Raw genomic sequence first — 17,914 nt, 5'->3', positions numbered from 1 at the left:
CGTGCCTGTTCTCTCCAGGGCGCTGAGGAGCTGCTGGAGGAGCTGCTGTGGATCCCAGAGTCCCTTTTGGGATCAGCAGAGTGCCTCTGCCTCTCCCTGCTGAAGGTGGCCCCACTCCAGCCAGTCTGGGGCAGGACCAGGAGGGGTTTTTCATAGCACACCTGGGTTTGGGGAGACAGGAGCAATCTCAGATGTGGGGTCCTGCTTAAAAGGCACTGCTGCCAGCCCTGGAACTTCCAGGAGGGTTTCTGTCACGGGTTTCTTGGTTCCTACTTTAAAACTCCCTCAGAGCTGGTACAGTCAGGCTGAAACCAGCAATTTCCAGATGAGGGTGTCAGCAAGAGCCAGGAGTGACAGAGAGGGGTTGGGTTTGGTTTTGAGCTGCCTCCCCTTTGATTGCAGCCCTCCCACCCTCGTGTGCTGGTGGTGTGACAAACCTGGCAGGAGGTGGCAGGAGGTGGCACCCCCCTGCCAGGGGTGTGTTTGTGCTGCAGGGACCTGCTGGGCTGTGCACACCCCAAATCCCGAGAGCTGCCCCCGCGGCTGCTCGAGGGAGCCAAGCTGGGCAGGAAGGAGGGAAGGTGCTCCCCTGGCACGGAAGGCACAGGCTGGGGGTCTCTGGGTGCCCTCTGTGCTGGCGAGGGACGGGCACAGCCAGGCCTGGGTTTCTCCTGGGCTGAGGAGGGCAAGGAGCTGCCTCTCCATCCCTCCCCTGGCACTGGAGCTGGCACTGGAGCTGGCACGGCCCCTCCTGGCCTGGGGGGCTCTGGGGCTGCAGGGAAGGGCTCACTGAGCATCTGCAGCTGCTTCAAAGCTGGTGCAGAAGAAAGGGAGCACGGCGCAGCCCCTGGTACAGAGCACACAGCCCCAGGTTCTTCTGACGCACGGGGCGAGGGAATATTTAAAACAAATGTTTAATGTGACACAAAGACAAAGCAGCAGGGGAGCCGGGTTTGCCCTCCACTTTGTCAAACGCAGGCAGGAGAGCTGAGCCACTCCAAGCGTGTTCCCAGTCCCCAGGGCCATTCCCAAGTTAAAGACCTGACTTGCTAAGAACATAAAAGGCTCTGTCAATTCCAGCAATATTCCTCACCTCAATTAATCATCCCAGAAAATGGTGAGTTTGTTGCGTCTTTGTCTCCATTTAGCTTGAGCAAATCCAACTTTCCTCATTGTCTCTCTGCAGATTATGAAAAGCTTTTGTTGATTATATCATCAAATTAAGGCGAGCGCAGTGGTGTGATTTTCCTCTCAGAATATCACAGGAACAGCTGTGCCTCAGGTGCCACTGCCCTTCCTTCCCTGTTTAAAATGCTCTCCCTGCCTCCCTGTCACGTCTCTCCTTGCTAGCAGGAAAGTGTATAAAAACCACATCATCATTAATATTGAAGAGTGATTAGGGCTGATAAGAGCAGCCCAGCCTGTGGTGGTGTTTTCCATGCTCTGTGCTTTGGGCAAACATTCCAGGCCCGCGTCAGCCCGGCTGATTTTTGGAGCCCACCAGTTGATCCAGGGCCCGTTTTATTCCATTGCTCCTGGAGATGGCTCCAGTTAGATGATCATTTCCCAGGCCTGCAGGGATAAATGGATTTCTGGAGGCTGCCTCTGCCTTCCTCCTCTCCCACAGCCCCTGCTTTCCATGCAGACAGCATCCCAGAGGCAGCAATCCGTAGTGGAGCAGTAAAGTCCTGCCTGGGTTTTTATTAAAGCAATGATGTGCTGCCTGGCTGAAAAGTGTCCAAACTGCAATCTTGTGGCATCAACAAAACAAGGCAGGATCCTTCCCTAGGGGAGAGGAGCCGGAATGGGTGGATCTGAGCACTTCCCTGGGCTGCAGGGGTGAGGCACACCAGGCTCAGACACAGTTCCTGTGTCCCTTGGTGGGGGCAGAAACATTTGCTGAGCCACTCTGGCCAAGGCGGGATGGCAGCAAAGCCTTGCACTTGTGGCTGGGGGCTTCAGGTGTGGACCCTGAGCTGTTCCTCAGGGGAATTCTTCCAGAATTCAGTGTTCTGCCGTGCCTTTGGGAGCTGGGCCTCTGCAGCTGTGGGTGCAGAGCTGGGGAGATGCCACCAGACAGCCCCAGGCTGGGACTGGGAGCTGTGCCTGTCCCAGGCTGACTCAGCTGTGGCTTCATCTCTCTGTGTTTCTGCCACACAGGAGGCCTTCGAGGAGCAACTGTGATAGATGCCTTAGATACCCTCTACATCATGGAGCTCGAGGAGGAATTCCAGGAAGCCAAGCAGTGGGTGGAGAAGAGCTTTGACTTGAACGTGGTGAGTCAGCTGCTGGGAATGCCTGCCTGTGCCACCCAGAGTGCCAGTCCTGATCACAATCTTCCCCTGGAGTCCCAAACCCGGAGCTCCGTGGGGGAAGAAACCACTCAGCTGCTTTTCTTTCTAAGGCCAAAGGGAGCAGTGCAGTGATTCACCCCAATTTTCTGCTGGTTCCAGCAGGGGCCACCAGCTCAGCCTCACCATGTCTGGCTGACAAGGAGGTTCAGGGTTTAATGGTTCTTGTGTTCTGGTCTGGGTTATGGGAACAGACACTCCCTATTAGACACTCCAAGGAAATGTTCTCATCAAAGAACGAGTTCTGTTTCATCTCAGGTAAATGTCTGCCTGCAGTGAGATGAGATTTCCTTATTAAATTAGATTGAGGTTGTAAACGCAGCTCCCCTTGTCTGGGCCCTTTGTTGGTGTCACTGCTGGGCCCTGTGTGACACCTGAGCAGCACAGAGGGAGGCAGGGTTAGGAAGGAAGGGCATCACCTCTGGAAACAGCTGGGGTGCTTCTCCCTGGGGCTCCTGGCGCTGTCCTGGGCACGTGGGGCTGTGCTGGGCTCTGGGAGCAGCTCAGCAGTGCTGGCAGCTGAAGGCTGAAGTCCCTCCTCTGTCCCTGGCCGTGCTCTGGAGCTGCTCCTGCATCCCTCATCCCCAGCTGATGGCATCTCATCAATGGCACACACTGAGAATGTTAAAACCAAAGTGCAGCTTAAACTCGTATTTGTTTAATGCCAGTCTAGTTGTTGTGAGGAATGGTTCTCCCAGGGGAACAATGCCTGCAGCTGCCTTTATAGAGAAGCATCATTTGGGAGGGCACCACTGGCATTCGTGGATTCATAAAAGGCAGCCCACGTCTGATAAATCTGGTGAATGGTCTCAGTCTGTTACTGAATCGATAAACAAGGGACAAAATCAACTGGGAGAGAATTTATCTGGATTTCATAAAAGCTTTTAATCTTGGCCTGCAGAATAGATTGATCTGTAAAGACAAGAGTGAATGCTGTGGATTGATCCCTGGAGTCAGGGAGCACAGCAGGGGAGGCAGGGGGAAGTTAATTCAATATTACCTCTGTACAAGGAGCTCTCACAGGCCAGAAAAGCAGGACCCACAAGCTCTGCTTGAAACCGAGTGCTGTGATCTGTCTGAAGTTGTGTCAGGGGGAGTTCAGGCTGCATTTTGGGCAGAGGCTCTTCCCCAGAGGTGCTGGGCACAGCCCAGGCTCCCCAGGGAATGGGCACAGCCCCGAGGCTGCCAGAGCTCCAGGAGCCTTTGGACACCACTCCAGGGATGCCCAGGGTGGGATTTTGGGGGTCTGGGCAGGGCCAGGGGTGGGACTGGATGATCCTGGTGGGTCCTGCAGCTCAGGAGGTTGTGTGGTTGTGTGATCTGCCCTGCCTGACCCAGGTGCTGTCCCGGGTGAGGAATGGGGCAGTTTGGGTGGTTCTCTCCCCTGCCTGTCTCTGCAGAGGGCTGGCACATGGGCACAGAGCTGAGGGCTGTGCTTGTGTCTTTGCAGAACGGAGAGGCTTCGCTCTTCGAGGTGAACATCCGCTACATCGGGGGGCTCCTGGCCACCTACTACCTGACAGGAGAGGAGGTGGGTCCCCCAGCCCCGGGGTCCCCCCAGCCCCGGGGTCCCCCAGCCCCAGGGTCCCCCAGCCCCAGGAACCAGCTGAGAGGGCTCTCCAGCAGCTCTGCCCTGAGCATCAGATAATCCCCCCTTAACAACAGGCTAAACCCATCCTTTTTGTGAATATGGAAATGTCACTAATGTTCCTTTAATTAAGCCTCGAATAATTACCTTGCACTCACCGTGCATGGCTCATTTGCCAGAGATCTTTCCTCCTGTGGGCAATTCTAGCAAGGCACGTTTGCAGCTGGACACATTGCTCCCCGGGGAAATGCCATTTGCAGAGGATCTTTGTCTCTGTGCGTGTCCCTCTCTCTCCCAAGCCGGGTGGGATTTCATCAGACGTGATCCCAGACCTGCCTCGGGCTGAGGAGGGCAGCTGAGAGGGGCAGGTGCTCCCCCCTCGGCTGAACGTCCCTGTGGAGCAGGAATTGCTGAGGTGAAGTGCCCTGGGATGCAGAGCCCGGGGTCACAGCCCCTGCGGTGGCTGCTGGTCCCCCTGGAGCCCTGGGTGAAGCAGGAGATCCCATTTCACTGCCCTCCCTGCTGCCCAGCCTGGGCCACAATGCCAGCCTCTGTCTGATGCTGTGCCCGGGCTGGAATTGTGACTGGAGGGAGATGAGGAGATGATTCCTCTGCCCTGGGAGTCTTTGCTGAGCTGAAGCTCTGGCTCAGGGGGAGTTCTGTGAGGCTGGCCCTAAATGAGAGCTCACCACCACAGAGGGTGGGATGGCTCCTGCACACTGACACCATTGATCCAGGAGCAGCTCTTTTACTTCAGCTGCGTTTTAAATGTGTTCCAGGAATGGCTTCCCTCGGGATTTCCCTGCAGGGAAAACTCTCAAAGACTCAGTGCCCTGACTCAGAGTCTATCTCAGTGACATCTTCAACAGGTTTCAGACCAACAGAGCAAAAAGAAACCACATTAAACCATAAAACTCCAGCAGTGACCTCTTGAAGTCCCGTGAGTGACTGGGGCAGTGCCTGTCACTTACCAGTGTCACTGAAAGGCAAAACCCAGTGCCTGTCTCCTGCTTTCCCCTCTGAACCAACCCCCTGCTTCCTTGGGAGGGTATCAAAGGTCTGCGAGCCCACAGGAGAGCTCAGGTTCCCTCAGTGCTGTATTTTTAGAGCAATGAATTCCTGCTTTCCGAGAGCCACCACCACAGGGCTAGAGGTAAAAGGCTTGTGCTTTATCTCCTAAGTCACTTAGAGGCTTCTCTTGATCAGGACTAATCTCTGCAGCGAAGATTAGTGCTGGTATCAGTCTGTCCCAAAATAATTGTGTGTGCTTGCTTTGTGCTGCAAGGCACCATAAGCTGCAATTTGAGTGGAAAGCCCAAAACTGAGGCATTACCCGTGCAAAAGGAGCAGCTTAGCCATGAAACCACGAATCCTTCTTGGTCATCTCTGCAGGGAGGAGATGGTTTGTTGGAAATCGTGGTTTTTACAACAGGACATGACATGAGCTGGGCAAGCCCATGGGTAAACCTGACAGTGCTTCAGCCCAGGATTTCTTCTGATTTCTGCTCAGTCACTGCAGCTCCTCGTGTTCTCTGCCATCCTGGAATGGGAGGAATTTGGAGAGCAGCCTGGATCAGCTCAGATCACGGGGGGCTGTTGTGAGCTGCTCTGGTCCAGGCTGAGGCTTTGGCAGGGGACTGGGAGCTGTTAGTGCACATTTGAGAGAAAATTGAGAGATGCCAAAGTTCAGTGAGACTTTTGGTTCAGACTTTTTGTGCAGGGGAACCAGGGCACAGCACACCTGGAACAGGGGGTTCTGCAGCACCTCCAGTGTTTTAAAACCGTGTTTGGAAAAGGGGATGTGGGAGAATCCTCTGTGACTCATTCCATCAAACATTTATCCTCCCTTTTAACAGGTGTTCAAGAACAAAGCTCTGGAACTCGGAGAGAAACTTCTGCCAGCCTTCAACACCCCCACTGGGATCCCACGTGGAGTGATCAACCTGGGCAGGCAAGGCACACGTCCCCAGCAGCATTTCCTTTATTCTGGGGGCTGGCAAGGAGCAGCAGCAGCTCCTCAGGGCTGTCCCCTCTAGAGCAGACTCCTCCAGGTCATTGGCTTTGCCAGCTCCTACCTTGGCACAGATTGCAGGTGGCTCAGGCCAAACCCAGCTGGGTTTTATTAATTTGGGCCTTAGCCGGGATTTTTGCAGTGTGCCCAGCTAGATGAACGTGAATTCATCCAGAAAAAATGGATTTAAAAAATTGGGAAAACCGGGCAAGGGAGTGGATGGGACTGGCTGACAGGTTTGGTGCTGGAAAAGGGGGAGAAGAGCACACAGCCCTCAGGCAGGCTCTGTCCTTCCTTAGAGCCCAGAATTCAGGCTGGTGATGTTCTCGAGGCCAGGGGAGGCAGCTGAGTGCAGTAAATCCCTGCAAAAGGTCTGGCAGCAAACAGAGCAGAGCTGGGGCTGCCCTCCTGCCCCTGGCTCTGCTGGCAGGCAGCTCCCTGCCAGCCAGGCAGGATTTGGATTTGCTGGTTCTGATGCATCCAAACAAATCCAGGGCTGAGAGCTGCAGGAAACGTGGGTTAACAAAGCTTTTTATCCTCACCTCTTGCAAAACCCTCAAAGTCATTATCCAGCCTTTAGCCCAAATCTCCTCCTTGGCTCTGCAAGCAAAAGACTTCCAAATATTTGGCTCAGGCTGCTGCGTTGCTCAAATATCAGTCACCCCTCAGTTGTCTGATGTGCTCCTGATCCCGGGGAAAATTGGAGCCACCAGCAGGTCTGTAATTGTCCTTTTTTACAGCACAGACATCCTGCTTCCTCTGTGGCTGATAAAGGCTCTGCACAGGCTAACCTTTCACAGAAATGCCAAACCCTCCCCTGCCCTTTGTGAAGACAATTGAAGCAGCCTCTGTCTGCCCAGACATTCCCAAAATGTTTCGCTGGTGACCTTGAGTGAGAGCAGAGCAAATGGACAGAACACCCAGCCCATGCAGAGCCCCCAGCGCTGCTGGAGCTGCGGTGAGGGCAGGAGTGAGGGCAGGAGTGAGGGCAGGAGGGGCAGCTGAGAGAGGAGCAGGGCTGGAGGGAGCTGCACCCACCCCTGAGCTGCACCCCTGAGCTGCACCCGCAGCCTGAGCTGCACCCCTGAGCTGCACCCGCAGCCTGAGCTGCACCCCTGAACTGCACCCACAGCCTGAACTGCACCCCTGAACTGCACCCACAGCCTGAACTGCACCCCAGCCTGAGCTGCACCCCTGAACTGCACCCCAGCCTGAGCTGCACCCCTGAACTGCACCCACAGCCTGAACTGCACCCCAGCCTGAGCTGCACCCCTGAACTGCACCCCAGCCTGAGCTGCACCCCTGAACTGCACCCACAGCCTGAGCTGCACCCATAGCCTGAGCTGCACCCATAGCCTGAACTGCACCCCTGAGCTGCACCCACAGCCTGAGCTGCACCCCTGAGCTGCACCCATAGCCTGAACTGCACCCCTGAGCTGCACCCGCAGCCTGAGCTGCACCCCTGAGCTGCACCCGCAGCCTGAGCTGCACCCCTGAGCTGCAGCCACAGCCTGAGCTGCACCCCTGAGCTGCACCCATAGCCTGAACTGCACCCGCAGCCTGAGCTGCACCCCTGAGCTGCACCCGCAGCCTGAGCTGCACCCCTGAGCTGCACCCCTGAACTGCACCCCTGAGCTGCACCCCAGCCTGAGCTGCAGCCCTGAGCTGTGCAGGAACACAGCAACAGCCAAAGCTGCAAACCCACAGGGGAAGGGGATTCCTCAGAGTGCAAGTGGAAGCAGAGGAGGGTGAGGTGAGGCTGTGAGACCACACTGACCCAAACATCAGGGCCACAGCAAAGCCCAGAAGAGTTTTGCCAGGAGGGATCCTCTCTCCAATTCTGCTTTGGCAAGGATGTGCTGATTCCAGAGACCCCTCACCCTCCCGAAAGGAGGAGGGTCGTGCAGTGTGGGTGGGCCTCTGTTGGTGGCAGTTTGGGGGGTGGGTTAAGAAGGACACTCAGAAATTTGAAACCAAAAACCCCCTTGGCATTGAGTCAGTTCTGCACGTTCATTTTCGAGGGGCCAAGCACAGCCGGCCCCCCCAGCTCTCCCACAAGCAGCTGCCTTTATCTCTTGCTGTCACCTTGTCCTCTGTGGTCCCCTCTCTGCTGATGAGCTTCCTGTGGCTGCCTGCTTTCCCCTGGTTCTGTGTCCATCTCCCAGCCTGCTTTCCCCTCTCTGTGTCCCTGTTTTCCCCTCTCTGTGTCCCTGCTTTCCCCTGGTTCTGTGTCCCTGTTTTCCCCCTCTCTGTGTCCCTGCTTTCCCCTCTCTGTGTCCCATCTCCCAGCCTGTTTCCATCCTGCTGCTCCTGCTGGCCCTGGAGTGCTCTGGGTGCTCCAGCTGCTCTCTGCTCTGCTCTGAGCTCTGCCTGTGCTGCTTTCCTGGCCCTGCTTTCCTGCACGTCCCCCTCAACCCTCTGTACCTCCACATCTTCCCTCAGCATCCTCTCCTGGCCTCTCTCCTGACCTGGCACTGGTTTTGCTGCTTTGGATCCCCATGAGGGAAGGCAATGATTTGACATTTCAGACCCACTTATCTGGGAGATAGAGGAGCTTCTGGGCATGTTCTTTTTTCCCTTGGAGGCCAAGGTCTTTTCAACAGCAGCTTCCTCCGAGCTGCCACGGAGCAGGGAGCTGTGGAGGCCCAGTTTGTGAGGCTGACAAAGGTTTTCCTGCAGGGGGTCCCTGCTGGCTGCTCTCTCACCAGGGACACGCTCTGCTTCCTCCTTCCCCTGCCCAGCAGCTTTTGTGCTGTTTGACCCCAGCTCGGGCTCGGGGCTGTGCTCTTGGGGAGGACAGGGTTGTGATGATCTCTGGGAGCCCACAGAGCTGCTGTGACAGCAAACAGGGCCCAGCCTGGCAGCTGCAGCTCTGCTGGGCTGGGCTGGGCTGGGCTGGGCAGAGCTGAACAGAACAGGGCTGAGCTGGGCTGAGCTGAGCTGGGCTGGGTTGGGCTGGGCTGAGCAGAACAGAACAGGGCTGAGCTGGGCTGGGCTGAGCTGGGCTGAGCAGAACTGAGCCAGGCTGAGCTGTTTGTGAGGCTGTGTTTGTTGTTGTTTGCTGTTTGTTGTTTGCTGTTTGTTGTTTGCTGTTTGTTGTTTGCTGTTTGCTGTTTGTTGTTTGCTGTTTGTTTGCTGTTTGCTGTTTTTGCAGCCCCCCTCCAGTGCAGGAAATGGAGGGCAGGCACGGAGCCCTGGCAGGTGGCAGAGCTCGGGGGCTGCCCAGCTGCCCCAGCAGCTCCAGGCTCAGCAGGCCCGTGCAGTGGGGTGGGAGTGCTGCTCTCAGCTCCAGCGCTGGCTGCCAGAGCCCCCCGGGCTCCTGGGGTGCCCTGGAGCTGCACTCCGTGCCCCAGAGCAGGGGTGTCCATTGCCTGTCCAAGGCTCCCCTCGGAGGCAAACAGCCAGCTCGGGGCTGCCACGCTTTCCTCTCCATCCCAGCGAGGGAAACTTCTTCTTTTTCCTTTTCCTGCTCGGAAGGATCATGAGTTTTAACCTCCTGTAAACAACGAACCCTTCTGCTCTCCCAGCCAAGCTTCCCGGCGCCATCTAGTGCCACCCCCACCCTTCCCTGTCCCCGGAGCCGTCCCCTCCCCGGCTTCGCTGCAGGGAGATGGAAAAACGAGCCAGGACACTCCGAGGCTCTGGGGCAGCACCGCAGAGGCTGCTCTGGCTCTGTCCTGTGCGGAGGGCTCCAGAGGAGCAGAGCTCGGGGGTGCCAGAAGGATATTCTATATTCTATCCCCCCGTGTCTGTGTGGGGCAGGGTGGCAGTGCTCCTGCAGAGCTGTTTGCAGCTGGGCTGTTCAGGAGGGATTCCTCTGCCACAAAGAAATGCAGCTTGTGCAGTCTGTGTGTTAGCCCAGTCCTAAAGAAGCTCTGCAAAATCACAGCTCGGTGCCACTGGAGCTGCTGCTGAAAATGTGTGTGTGTGTCCTAAATGTGTGTGTGTATTCTAAATGTGTGTGTGTGTCCTAAGTGTGTGTGTGTCCTAAATCTGTGTGTGTATTCTAAATGTGTGTGTGTTTCCTAAATCTGTGTTGTGTGTGTCCTAAATGTGTGTGTGTATCCTAAATCTTTGTGTACCCTAAATGTGTGTGTGCCCTAAATGTGTGTGTGTATCCTACATGTGTGTGTGTCCTAAATCTGCATATATCCTAAATGTGTGTGTGTCCTAAATGTGTGTGTGTTTCCTAAATCTGTGTTGTGTGTGTCCTAAATGTGTGTGTATCCTAAATGTGTGTGTGTGTCCTAAATGTGTGTGTGTCCTAAATCTGTGTATATCCTAAATGTGTGTGTGTCCTAAATATATGTGTGTTTCCTAAATCTGTGTTAAGTGTGTATCCTAAATCTGTGTGTGTGCCCTAAATCTGTGTGTGTATTCTAAATGTGTGTGTGTGCCCTAAATGTGTGTGTGTATCCTAAGTGTGTGTGTATTCTAAATGTGTGTGTGTATTCTAAATGTGTGTGTGTGTCCTAAATCTGTGTGTATCCTAAATCTGTGTGTGCCCTGCGTGTGTGTGTGCCCTTGCCAAGCCCCTGCTGACCCGGGGGTGCTGCTCAGGCTCCTGGTGAAGGCAGGGCTGCCCTGGGGCAGGGGCACCCCGGGCTCTGCCTGTGTCTCCTGGCACTGAGGGCTCCCTTCTCTCTCCTGGCAGTGGCATGAGCTGGAGCTGGGGCTGGGCATCCGCTGGGAGCAGCATCCTGGCAGAATTTGGGACCCTGCACCTGGAGTTCCTGCACCTCTCCGAGCTCTCTGGCAACCCAGTGTTTGCAGAAAAGGTGAGAAACCCCAGCCTGGCTTGGCCTCTCCATCCTCCTGGGGAGCTTTTCCCAGCGTGTGGATTTTACCCAGAGAAGGGCACAGCAGAGGTGCAGCCATCCCTCAGCAGCCCCCTCTGAGGGACACAGATTGTCCCAGGCAGAGCCCAGACTGCCCTCAAATTTCCCCCAAGGGAAATGGGGCTGCTCCAGACTGCCACAGTGGGGTAAAACCAGACAGGATTGCCAAAAAACACTCAGAAATTTGGCTTTTCCAGGATGTGTCCAGCGCAGGTCTGTCAGCTGTGAAACAAGGAGGGAATCTGAAGGAGAGACAGGAAAAAAAAAGAGGAGGAAGAAGCTGGGAGAGCGAAGTGGAGCTGGGATGGAGTGGATGGAAAGCAGTGAGGGTGGGATGAGCAATGAGGGTCACAGGGGAGGGAAAAGCAGAGGGTGAAGGGCAACAGGAAAGCCAGGAAACTCTGTGGGAAGATAAGAGAGGCTGGTGATGTGAAATAAAGAGACAAAGCTGAGGTTCCTGAGGACAGGGATAATGAAAAAGTGCTCCCAGGGAGGGGGAGCTGAGGGGAGGCCAGGAAAGGGAGCAGAAAATGTGTGAGGAAATGAAGGGAGGGGAGAAAAGAGGAAACACTGCTGAAAACCAGAATTGCATCCTCACTCTGGGTTCAAACCGTGGCATTTAAACCTCTGTCCCAAGCCTAAGAGATTTTCCTCTTCTCCTCCTGAGCCTGTGGAGGGCAAAGGGCAAAACCTCTCTGATGGACTCTCCTGGGCTGGTGTGTGCACAGAAAATGGATCACAGCCACCCTGACAGCCTCAGAGAGGGAAAATGTGGGATGGTGTGGGCTCTAACAGCCCAGCCTGTGGGAGATCACTGCAGGGGAGCAGATAACTCAGGAACTCCCAGTCTGGGACTTGGGTGATTTTAGCAGGAATTAAAGCCCATCAGTGTCTTTCATTCAAACCTGTCATTAATGTGCCAAGCTCCTAAACTCCAGTAAATATTATGGAGCCTGACAACTTCCTTGGAAGCACTGGCTTAAGGCTGTAGCCAGCTTTTGGCATGCAAATTTTCTAATTTTGTAAAAGGTTTAGGGCAAATTAGCTGCTCTGTAGGTTATAATAGAATATTTATGCTGCATGGAATTGAACTGGGTCCCTTAAGGGAAAGGCCTATTGGATTTAATGGGGGTGAAACCAAGGGAGGCTTTAGAGAGTTAAGTGCTGGCTGTTCTGGGGTATTAAAGGAACTGTCTGTTGTTGAAATTAAAGGCCCCAATTCATCACATTAAGTGACCACATGGTGAATTTAAGTGCTGTGTGAGTCACTCATCCCTGACGCTCCTTTCCCTTTGGATCATGGAAGAAATCACCCCTGGCATCGCTCACATCTCCCATTCCCACCCAGATCCCCAATCGTGGAAGCAGATTTGGGTTTGGAAGGGACCCCAAAGCCCATCCAGTGCCACCCCTGCCATGGGCTGGGACACCTCCCACTGTCCCAGGTGGCTCCAAGCCCTGTCCAGCCTGCCTGGGACACTTCCAGGGATGGGGCAGCACAGCTGCCCTGTGCCAGGGCCTCTCCACCCTCACAGGGAGGAATTTCTCCCCATATCCCATCTAACCCTGGCCTCCTTTACCTTGAGGCCAATCCCCCTTGGCCTGTCACTCCACACCCTTGGGAAAAGTCTCTCTCCAATTCCCTGTAGCCCCTTCAGGTCCTGGAAGGACAAGATCTCCCAGGATGGCTTCTGGCCCATGGCAGTGAGCTGAACTGGGGCTTTGCAGGGTTTCCAGAGCCAGTTCTGAAATCCCACTGGGATAAAGCTTGGGCTGAGCCCTGGAGCATCTCCCTCCCTGAGCTGAGTCCAGGCTGCTGGGCTGGAGCGGGCAGGGGCTGGGGAGGGCTGGGGAGGGAGGGAAGGGCAGCAGAGCATAACCCCAGCCTTGTGTGTGCTCTCCCACAGGTGATGAACATCCGCAGGGTGCTCAGCAGAGTGGAGAAGCCGCAGGGGCTGTACCCCAACTTCCTGAGCCCGGTGACGGGGAGCTGGGTGCAGCGTAGGTATCCCTGCCTCCCTCCTGGCCCTGCAGCAGCAGCCCCTGGCACAGCAGCCTGGCAGCCTGGGCTGAGGAGGCACGCCAGGCTGTGCAGGGAGCGGGGCAGGAGCTGTGCCCTGAGCCCCAGCGAGTGTCCCAGCTCCAGAGAGAGAAGCTGGCTCGTGGCACATCCCACAGGTGCTGGAACCAGCCCAGCCCAGGGGATCCTGCACTCAGCACAGGGAGCTGCAGGGGAAGCACAGAGAGATCCCCCTCCCGAGTGCTGCAGCAAGTCAGGAACCACCTGGAGAGGCAGAGGGCTTGGAGGAGCCCTGGATCCCCCTTGGATCCCCCTTGGATCCAGGGTGAATTCTCCTGTGCATTCCTGTTCCTGTTACCATGGCAGCTCTGCAGAGAGCCATTTGGGAAGGAAGGATGAGATAAGAACGTTTTCTTCTCTCCTGTTGGGAGCCCAGCACTGGAGCAATAATCAGGGAAGGTCTTGGAGAGAGCAGAGGAATTCTGGGGGCACCCAGGGGAAGGTGACACGCAGGGAGGACACTGTGCCCCTCCTCAGAAGTTTGCCCTGTGGTGGGAGCAGGAGGTGCCACTTGTGCAGCTGTGCCCTGATCTCTGACCTCCGCTCTCTGCTCTGTTATTGATCTGCTTCTTCTGGCTGCTGGATTTGATGTTGTCAAAGAAAAGTCTCTTTCAGAGACTGGTTTGAACCTGTCAGTGGGTGACAGTTATTATCTAGGCAGGTTACTCTGAGCCTGCATTATCTGGTGTCCCCATGCTTTGTTGCACTTTTTGCTGGGCTGGATCACTCCAGACCTCTCCCACTGCTGCTTTTGTGGCTCTGGTGGCACCAGACAGGGACAGAGCTCTGGCTGAGAGCAATCCCTGACCTTCAGCTGGCAGGGCTGGTCCCAGCCAAGTGTCTGGGATGGTCACAGTCGTCCCATTAAAGCAGAGCTGCCCTTTGGTGCTGGGAGGAAGCTCTCATCTCTTCTGCCAGGTATTTAATTCTGTTTTCTGTCTGCAGTTTTCTGTGCATTGCCCTGAACTTGCTGATATAGAGAGGGGCCTGGTGGTGCTTTCCAGAGCACCTCAAAAGCAGCCTCTGACTGCTGTGTGGGACAGGCAGGGGCCTGCCAAAGGCCTGGAGATTTCCTGACTCCAGACAGACTTTCACTGGCTGGCTGTGGCCCTTGCTCAGGATGTGGCCTTGGGATCTGACTCCACATTCCAGGGAGGGAGAAGAGTGATCAGCCCCTTCCGCATCCCCAGTGCTGCTGGGGAGAAACATGAGGACCAGAGCAGGGGTCTGCAGCCTCTCCTTTTCTCTTGTCATTAGAGCTCTTTGCAGGAAGCTGTTTTCCTTCAAATTGCTGTGATTTTCTTAAAAGGTGCACCTTTGACCTGGCTGAAAGAGCAGATCTCGTCAGTGGAGAGGCTGTGTGCAGCAGGTGTTCAGAGCTGCTCAGGTTTTTGTTTCCCCTCTCCTTGCACACAGATAAAGTCCCGAGGCTTATTCCAAATGCTGAATCCTCCCAGCAGCACAAATCAATAGCCATGCATCATTTTCCTGACCTGAAGAGCAAACATGCCAAGCACACCGTGTCCAGAGATCCAGGGCAGCTGTTACCTTTGGAAGTGGCAGCCCAGCCCCTGCTGAAGGCAGGGATTTATTGCTGCAGGGTGCCTGGGAGGCACACGCTGCCAGGGCTGCTGCCATGTGGAAAGCAGCTGTGGAGCAGGGCTGCAGCTTTGGTGGGTTTATCAATGGCACACTCGGGATCACAGGGCTGCTCCTCAAAGGCAGGCTGTGTTTGCAAATCCTCTGCCCCCCCAAAGGCAGGCTGTGTTTGCAAATCCTCTGCCCCCTCTCCTCGCTCGGCAGCCGCGTGTTTAATCTCATTGTTTTGCTGCGGATTATTCCCTGGATCGCTGGACACCGTGTGCCTGGCATGTTTGCTCTTCAGGTCAGGAAAACGGTGCGTGGCTGTTGGTTTGTGCTGCTGGGAGGATTCAGCATTTGGAATAAGCCTCGGGACTTTATCCGTGTGCAAGGAGAGGGGAAACAAAACTCTGAGCAGCTCTGAACACCTGCTGCATGTGCTTAGCTGGGTGACAGAGCCAGGGGTGGACGCTGCCAATTATCAGGGATGCCTCAGTCCAGGGAGGGCAGTTTGTCTTGCTCTCCTGAAAATGGGAGTGCTGGACTGCTTTTAAAGAGTGGGAACGCTGCTGTTCCCCCTGTGGTAGAGTTTGAAGCTGTAAATCCATCCAGCAGGTCCCCCCAGGCACAAACGTCAGGCCCATTTCACACTGCAATTCCTCAGCACCTCCTGTGAGGTCAGAGCAGGGGGTGCTCTGAGCAGGCAGCCTCAGAAATTTCATTTCTGCAGAGGAAAACGTGCAGTGCACATCCCTGTACCTGACTTTATCATTTTAATGTGCCAGCAACCCCCAGCCTTCCCCAGGGCTCAGAGTCCTTCTGTGAGCCAGGAATACAAATGGCAAAACCCAGGAGTGTGTCCTCAGCCCCTTGCTGGCAGCTCTGTGGGATCCAAACACCTCTCCTTCCTTTGCTGAGGCAGGGAGACAGCTCCCAGGGGCTCCATGGAGATGGAAATCTATCAGTACCCACCACTGCTTTTGGATTATGAGGGTGGATTTATGATGATGGCTCCATAAACAGGAAGCATCTTCACGTTGCAGTATAAATAACTTGTAAAATAAGGCCTCTGAATGGTTCTGGTAAGGGATACTAATGCTCTGGGAAATGACAGAACATTTTTCTCCTGATTGCACTTTCCACCTTTCTTCCTCTGTGAAAAGCAGTGCTGCAAGCTCTCCCCAGGAAGCTGGGAAGAGGAAGGAGAGAACAAGGGCATTAAATAGGACATGATTGTTTCCCCTCTGTAAGGCAGCTGCTCACTGTGTATCACCAAGCTGAAGCTCTTTCCTGCCTTCCCCACCACAGACCACGTCTCCATCGGGGGGCTCGGGGACAGCTTTTATGAATATCTCCTCAAGTCCTGGCTGATGTCAGACAAGAAGGACTCTGAAGCTAAAAAGATGTACGACGATGCCTTGGAGGTGAGGAGCCACGTGCTGCTCTGCGGGGTATGGGGGGGACATGGTTCATGAGAAGGTTTCAGCCTTCAGAGTCAGTCTGGGTTTCCTTGGTACTCACTCCTGTCACTGACTAACACTGAGTAAATGTTACTGTCCACTCTCTGAGATCCTGATTTTCATCCCTTTAGGCAATAGAAAAGCATTTGGTGAAAAAATCTGCAGGAGGCTTGACCTACATCGCTGAGTGGAGGGGTGGCATCCTGGATCACAAGATGGGCCACTTGGCCTGCTTCTCTGGGGGCATGATTGCCCTGGGCGCCGAGCACAGCGCGGGGGACAGGAGGCAGAGGCACCTGGAGCTGGCAGCAGAGATCACCAGCACCTGCCACGAGTCCTACGCACGCTCAGGTGACCGGGGCACTGCCTGGCAGGGGGGTCTGTGCCTCAGCAGCATCTGCAGCCCTGCTGGGCTTTCCCTGGGCTTTCCTGGCACGTGTGCAAGGGACAGAAATGTGCTTTGTGCAGCAGGGGCAGCTGAGAAGCCCAGCAGGGCACTGCTGGAGACCTGCAGCTGCTGTGGGAACCAGGAAAATGGAGTTACTGAGCCTCTCCAACTCTCTGGTCCTCATTTCACAAGCTCAGGACAGTTTCTTTCACCACCCAAACTGTGGAGAGCAGTGAGTGGAGATGAGTGAGGGTCTGGCTTGGCTCTCTGCCTGCAGGAGCTGCCTTGGACACCCCTCCTTTCTTTGTAGGCATCTGTGCAGCTCCTGTGAGCTGCAGGCAGCCAGGGCAGCTCTCCAGGACCTTGTCAGGCACGGGTCTGTCCCCAGCTGCACCCAGGGATTGTCCCACACCTTCCCCACACCAGCCAGCCCAGTTTGGTGCCCAGCACGTTTGCCCAACAAACTCCAAGCTAACCTGAAATGATGCTTGCAAATAACTCTTTTCCCCCCTGCAGCACTTACAGAACTAAACCAAGGCATCTGAACTGAAAGGGTGTGAGTGCCTGGAGCCAACTTGCACCACCAGCACAGAGAGGACAGCACAGGCTGCTGCAGGGCTGCAGGGAGAGGCTGTGCACAGCCCCCAGCCCCAGCCACACACAGCAGGGCCAGGGGAGCTGTGCAGGGTAATTAGAGGAGATAATGACTCCCTGGAGCACAGCACTGGGGCAGACACTCCCAGAGGAGCCTTGTGGCATGAGCACAGAAATATGGAGTGGTTTGGGCTGGAAGGCACCTTAAATTCCATCCCAACCCACCCCTGCCATGGCAGGGACACCTCCCACTGTCCAGCCTGGCCTTGGGCACTGCCAGGGATCCAGGGCAGCCACAGCTGCTCTGGGCACCCTCATGAACACATTTTTTTCCAGCAGGGAGAGGGTTGGTGTTGAAAGCAGAGATCTGAGTGCTGGATAGTGCTTGCAAGGGACTGGGACTCTTAGCCACAGACCCGCAGACTCCTGATGTTCTGTTTGTAAAACCAGTGCAGTTGGTTTTCTCATCACGCCGATCCCTTCTCTCCAAAGGCACTGCAGAAGAAAAGGCTCAGCAAAGCCTTAGCTAAACCCTGGCACCCTGAGCAGCCCGAAAGCAGCTGGGGGTGTCGCTGCTGGGGCTGCCTGGCAGTGAGAGCCGTGTGTGTGTGCTTCTCCCCAGACACCAAGCTGGGCCCCGAGGCGTTTCGCTTCGACGCGGGCAGCGAGGCCACGGCCACGCGCCTCAGCGAGCGCTACTACATCCTGCGGCCCGAGGTGGTGGAGAGCTACATGTACCTCTGGAGGCTCACCCACCAGCCCAAGTACCGCCACTGGGGCTGGGAGGTGGTGCAGGTGAGGCTGCACGGGGCGCCGAGCTCGGCGGGGCGCTGCGTGCTGGGAACGTCTTCCCTGCGGTGGGGGAAGGAGCAGAAATTGGGTTAAACGCTGGGATGGGTCAGAAATGCCCAAGGCTGGGTTCTGTGGGGCTCTGGGAAGCTTGGTCTAGTGGAAGGTGACCCCAGGGGGGTGGAACTGGGTGATTTTAAAGGTTCATTTCAACCCAAATTCTTCTCAAACCCA

At 55.6% G+C, this 17,914-nt stretch overlaps 1 protein-coding gene and 1 long non-coding RNA gene across 2 annotated transcripts in view; both read left to right on the top strand.

Moving 5' to 3' along the window:
- MAN1C1 (mannosidase alpha class 1C member 1) overlaps positions 1-17,914 on the top strand; it is a 55,235-nt gene that overhangs the window by 34,688 nt on the left and 2,633 nt on the right. Inside the window, exons 3-10 of the mRNA XM_021534959.4 lie at positions 2,161-2,276; positions 3,802-3,882; positions 5,796-5,890; positions 10,605-10,728; positions 12,696-12,789; positions 15,758-15,873; positions 16,041-16,260; positions 17,514-17,686. Of these exons, the coding sequence (XP_021390634.3) occupies positions 2,161-2,276; positions 3,802-3,882; positions 5,796-5,890; positions 10,605-10,728; positions 12,696-12,789; positions 15,758-15,873; positions 16,041-16,260; positions 17,514-17,686 (1,019 nt within the window). The remainder of the gene's footprint in view (positions 1-2,160; positions 2,277-3,801; positions 3,883-5,795; positions 5,891-10,604; positions 10,729-12,695; positions 12,790-15,757; positions 15,874-16,040; positions 16,261-17,513; positions 17,687-17,914) is intronic.
- On the top strand, positions 12,796-15,329 carry LOC146765510 (uncharacterized). The gene is made up of 2 exons (XR_014949902.1): positions 12,796-14,593; positions 14,630-15,329. It is a non-coding gene; the product is annotated as an uncharacterized LOC146765510 (long non-coding RNA).

Source organism: Lonchura striata, chromosome 23, assembly GCF_050655825.1.
Source record: "Lonchura striata isolate lonStrDom1 chromosome 23, ASM5065582v1, whole genome shotgun sequence".
NCBI lineage: Eukaryota > Metazoa > Chordata > Aves > Passeriformes > Estrildidae > Lonchura > Lonchura striata.
Note: the sequence above shows the minus strand (reverse complement) of the source record. Positions and strands in the feature narration are given on the sequence as shown.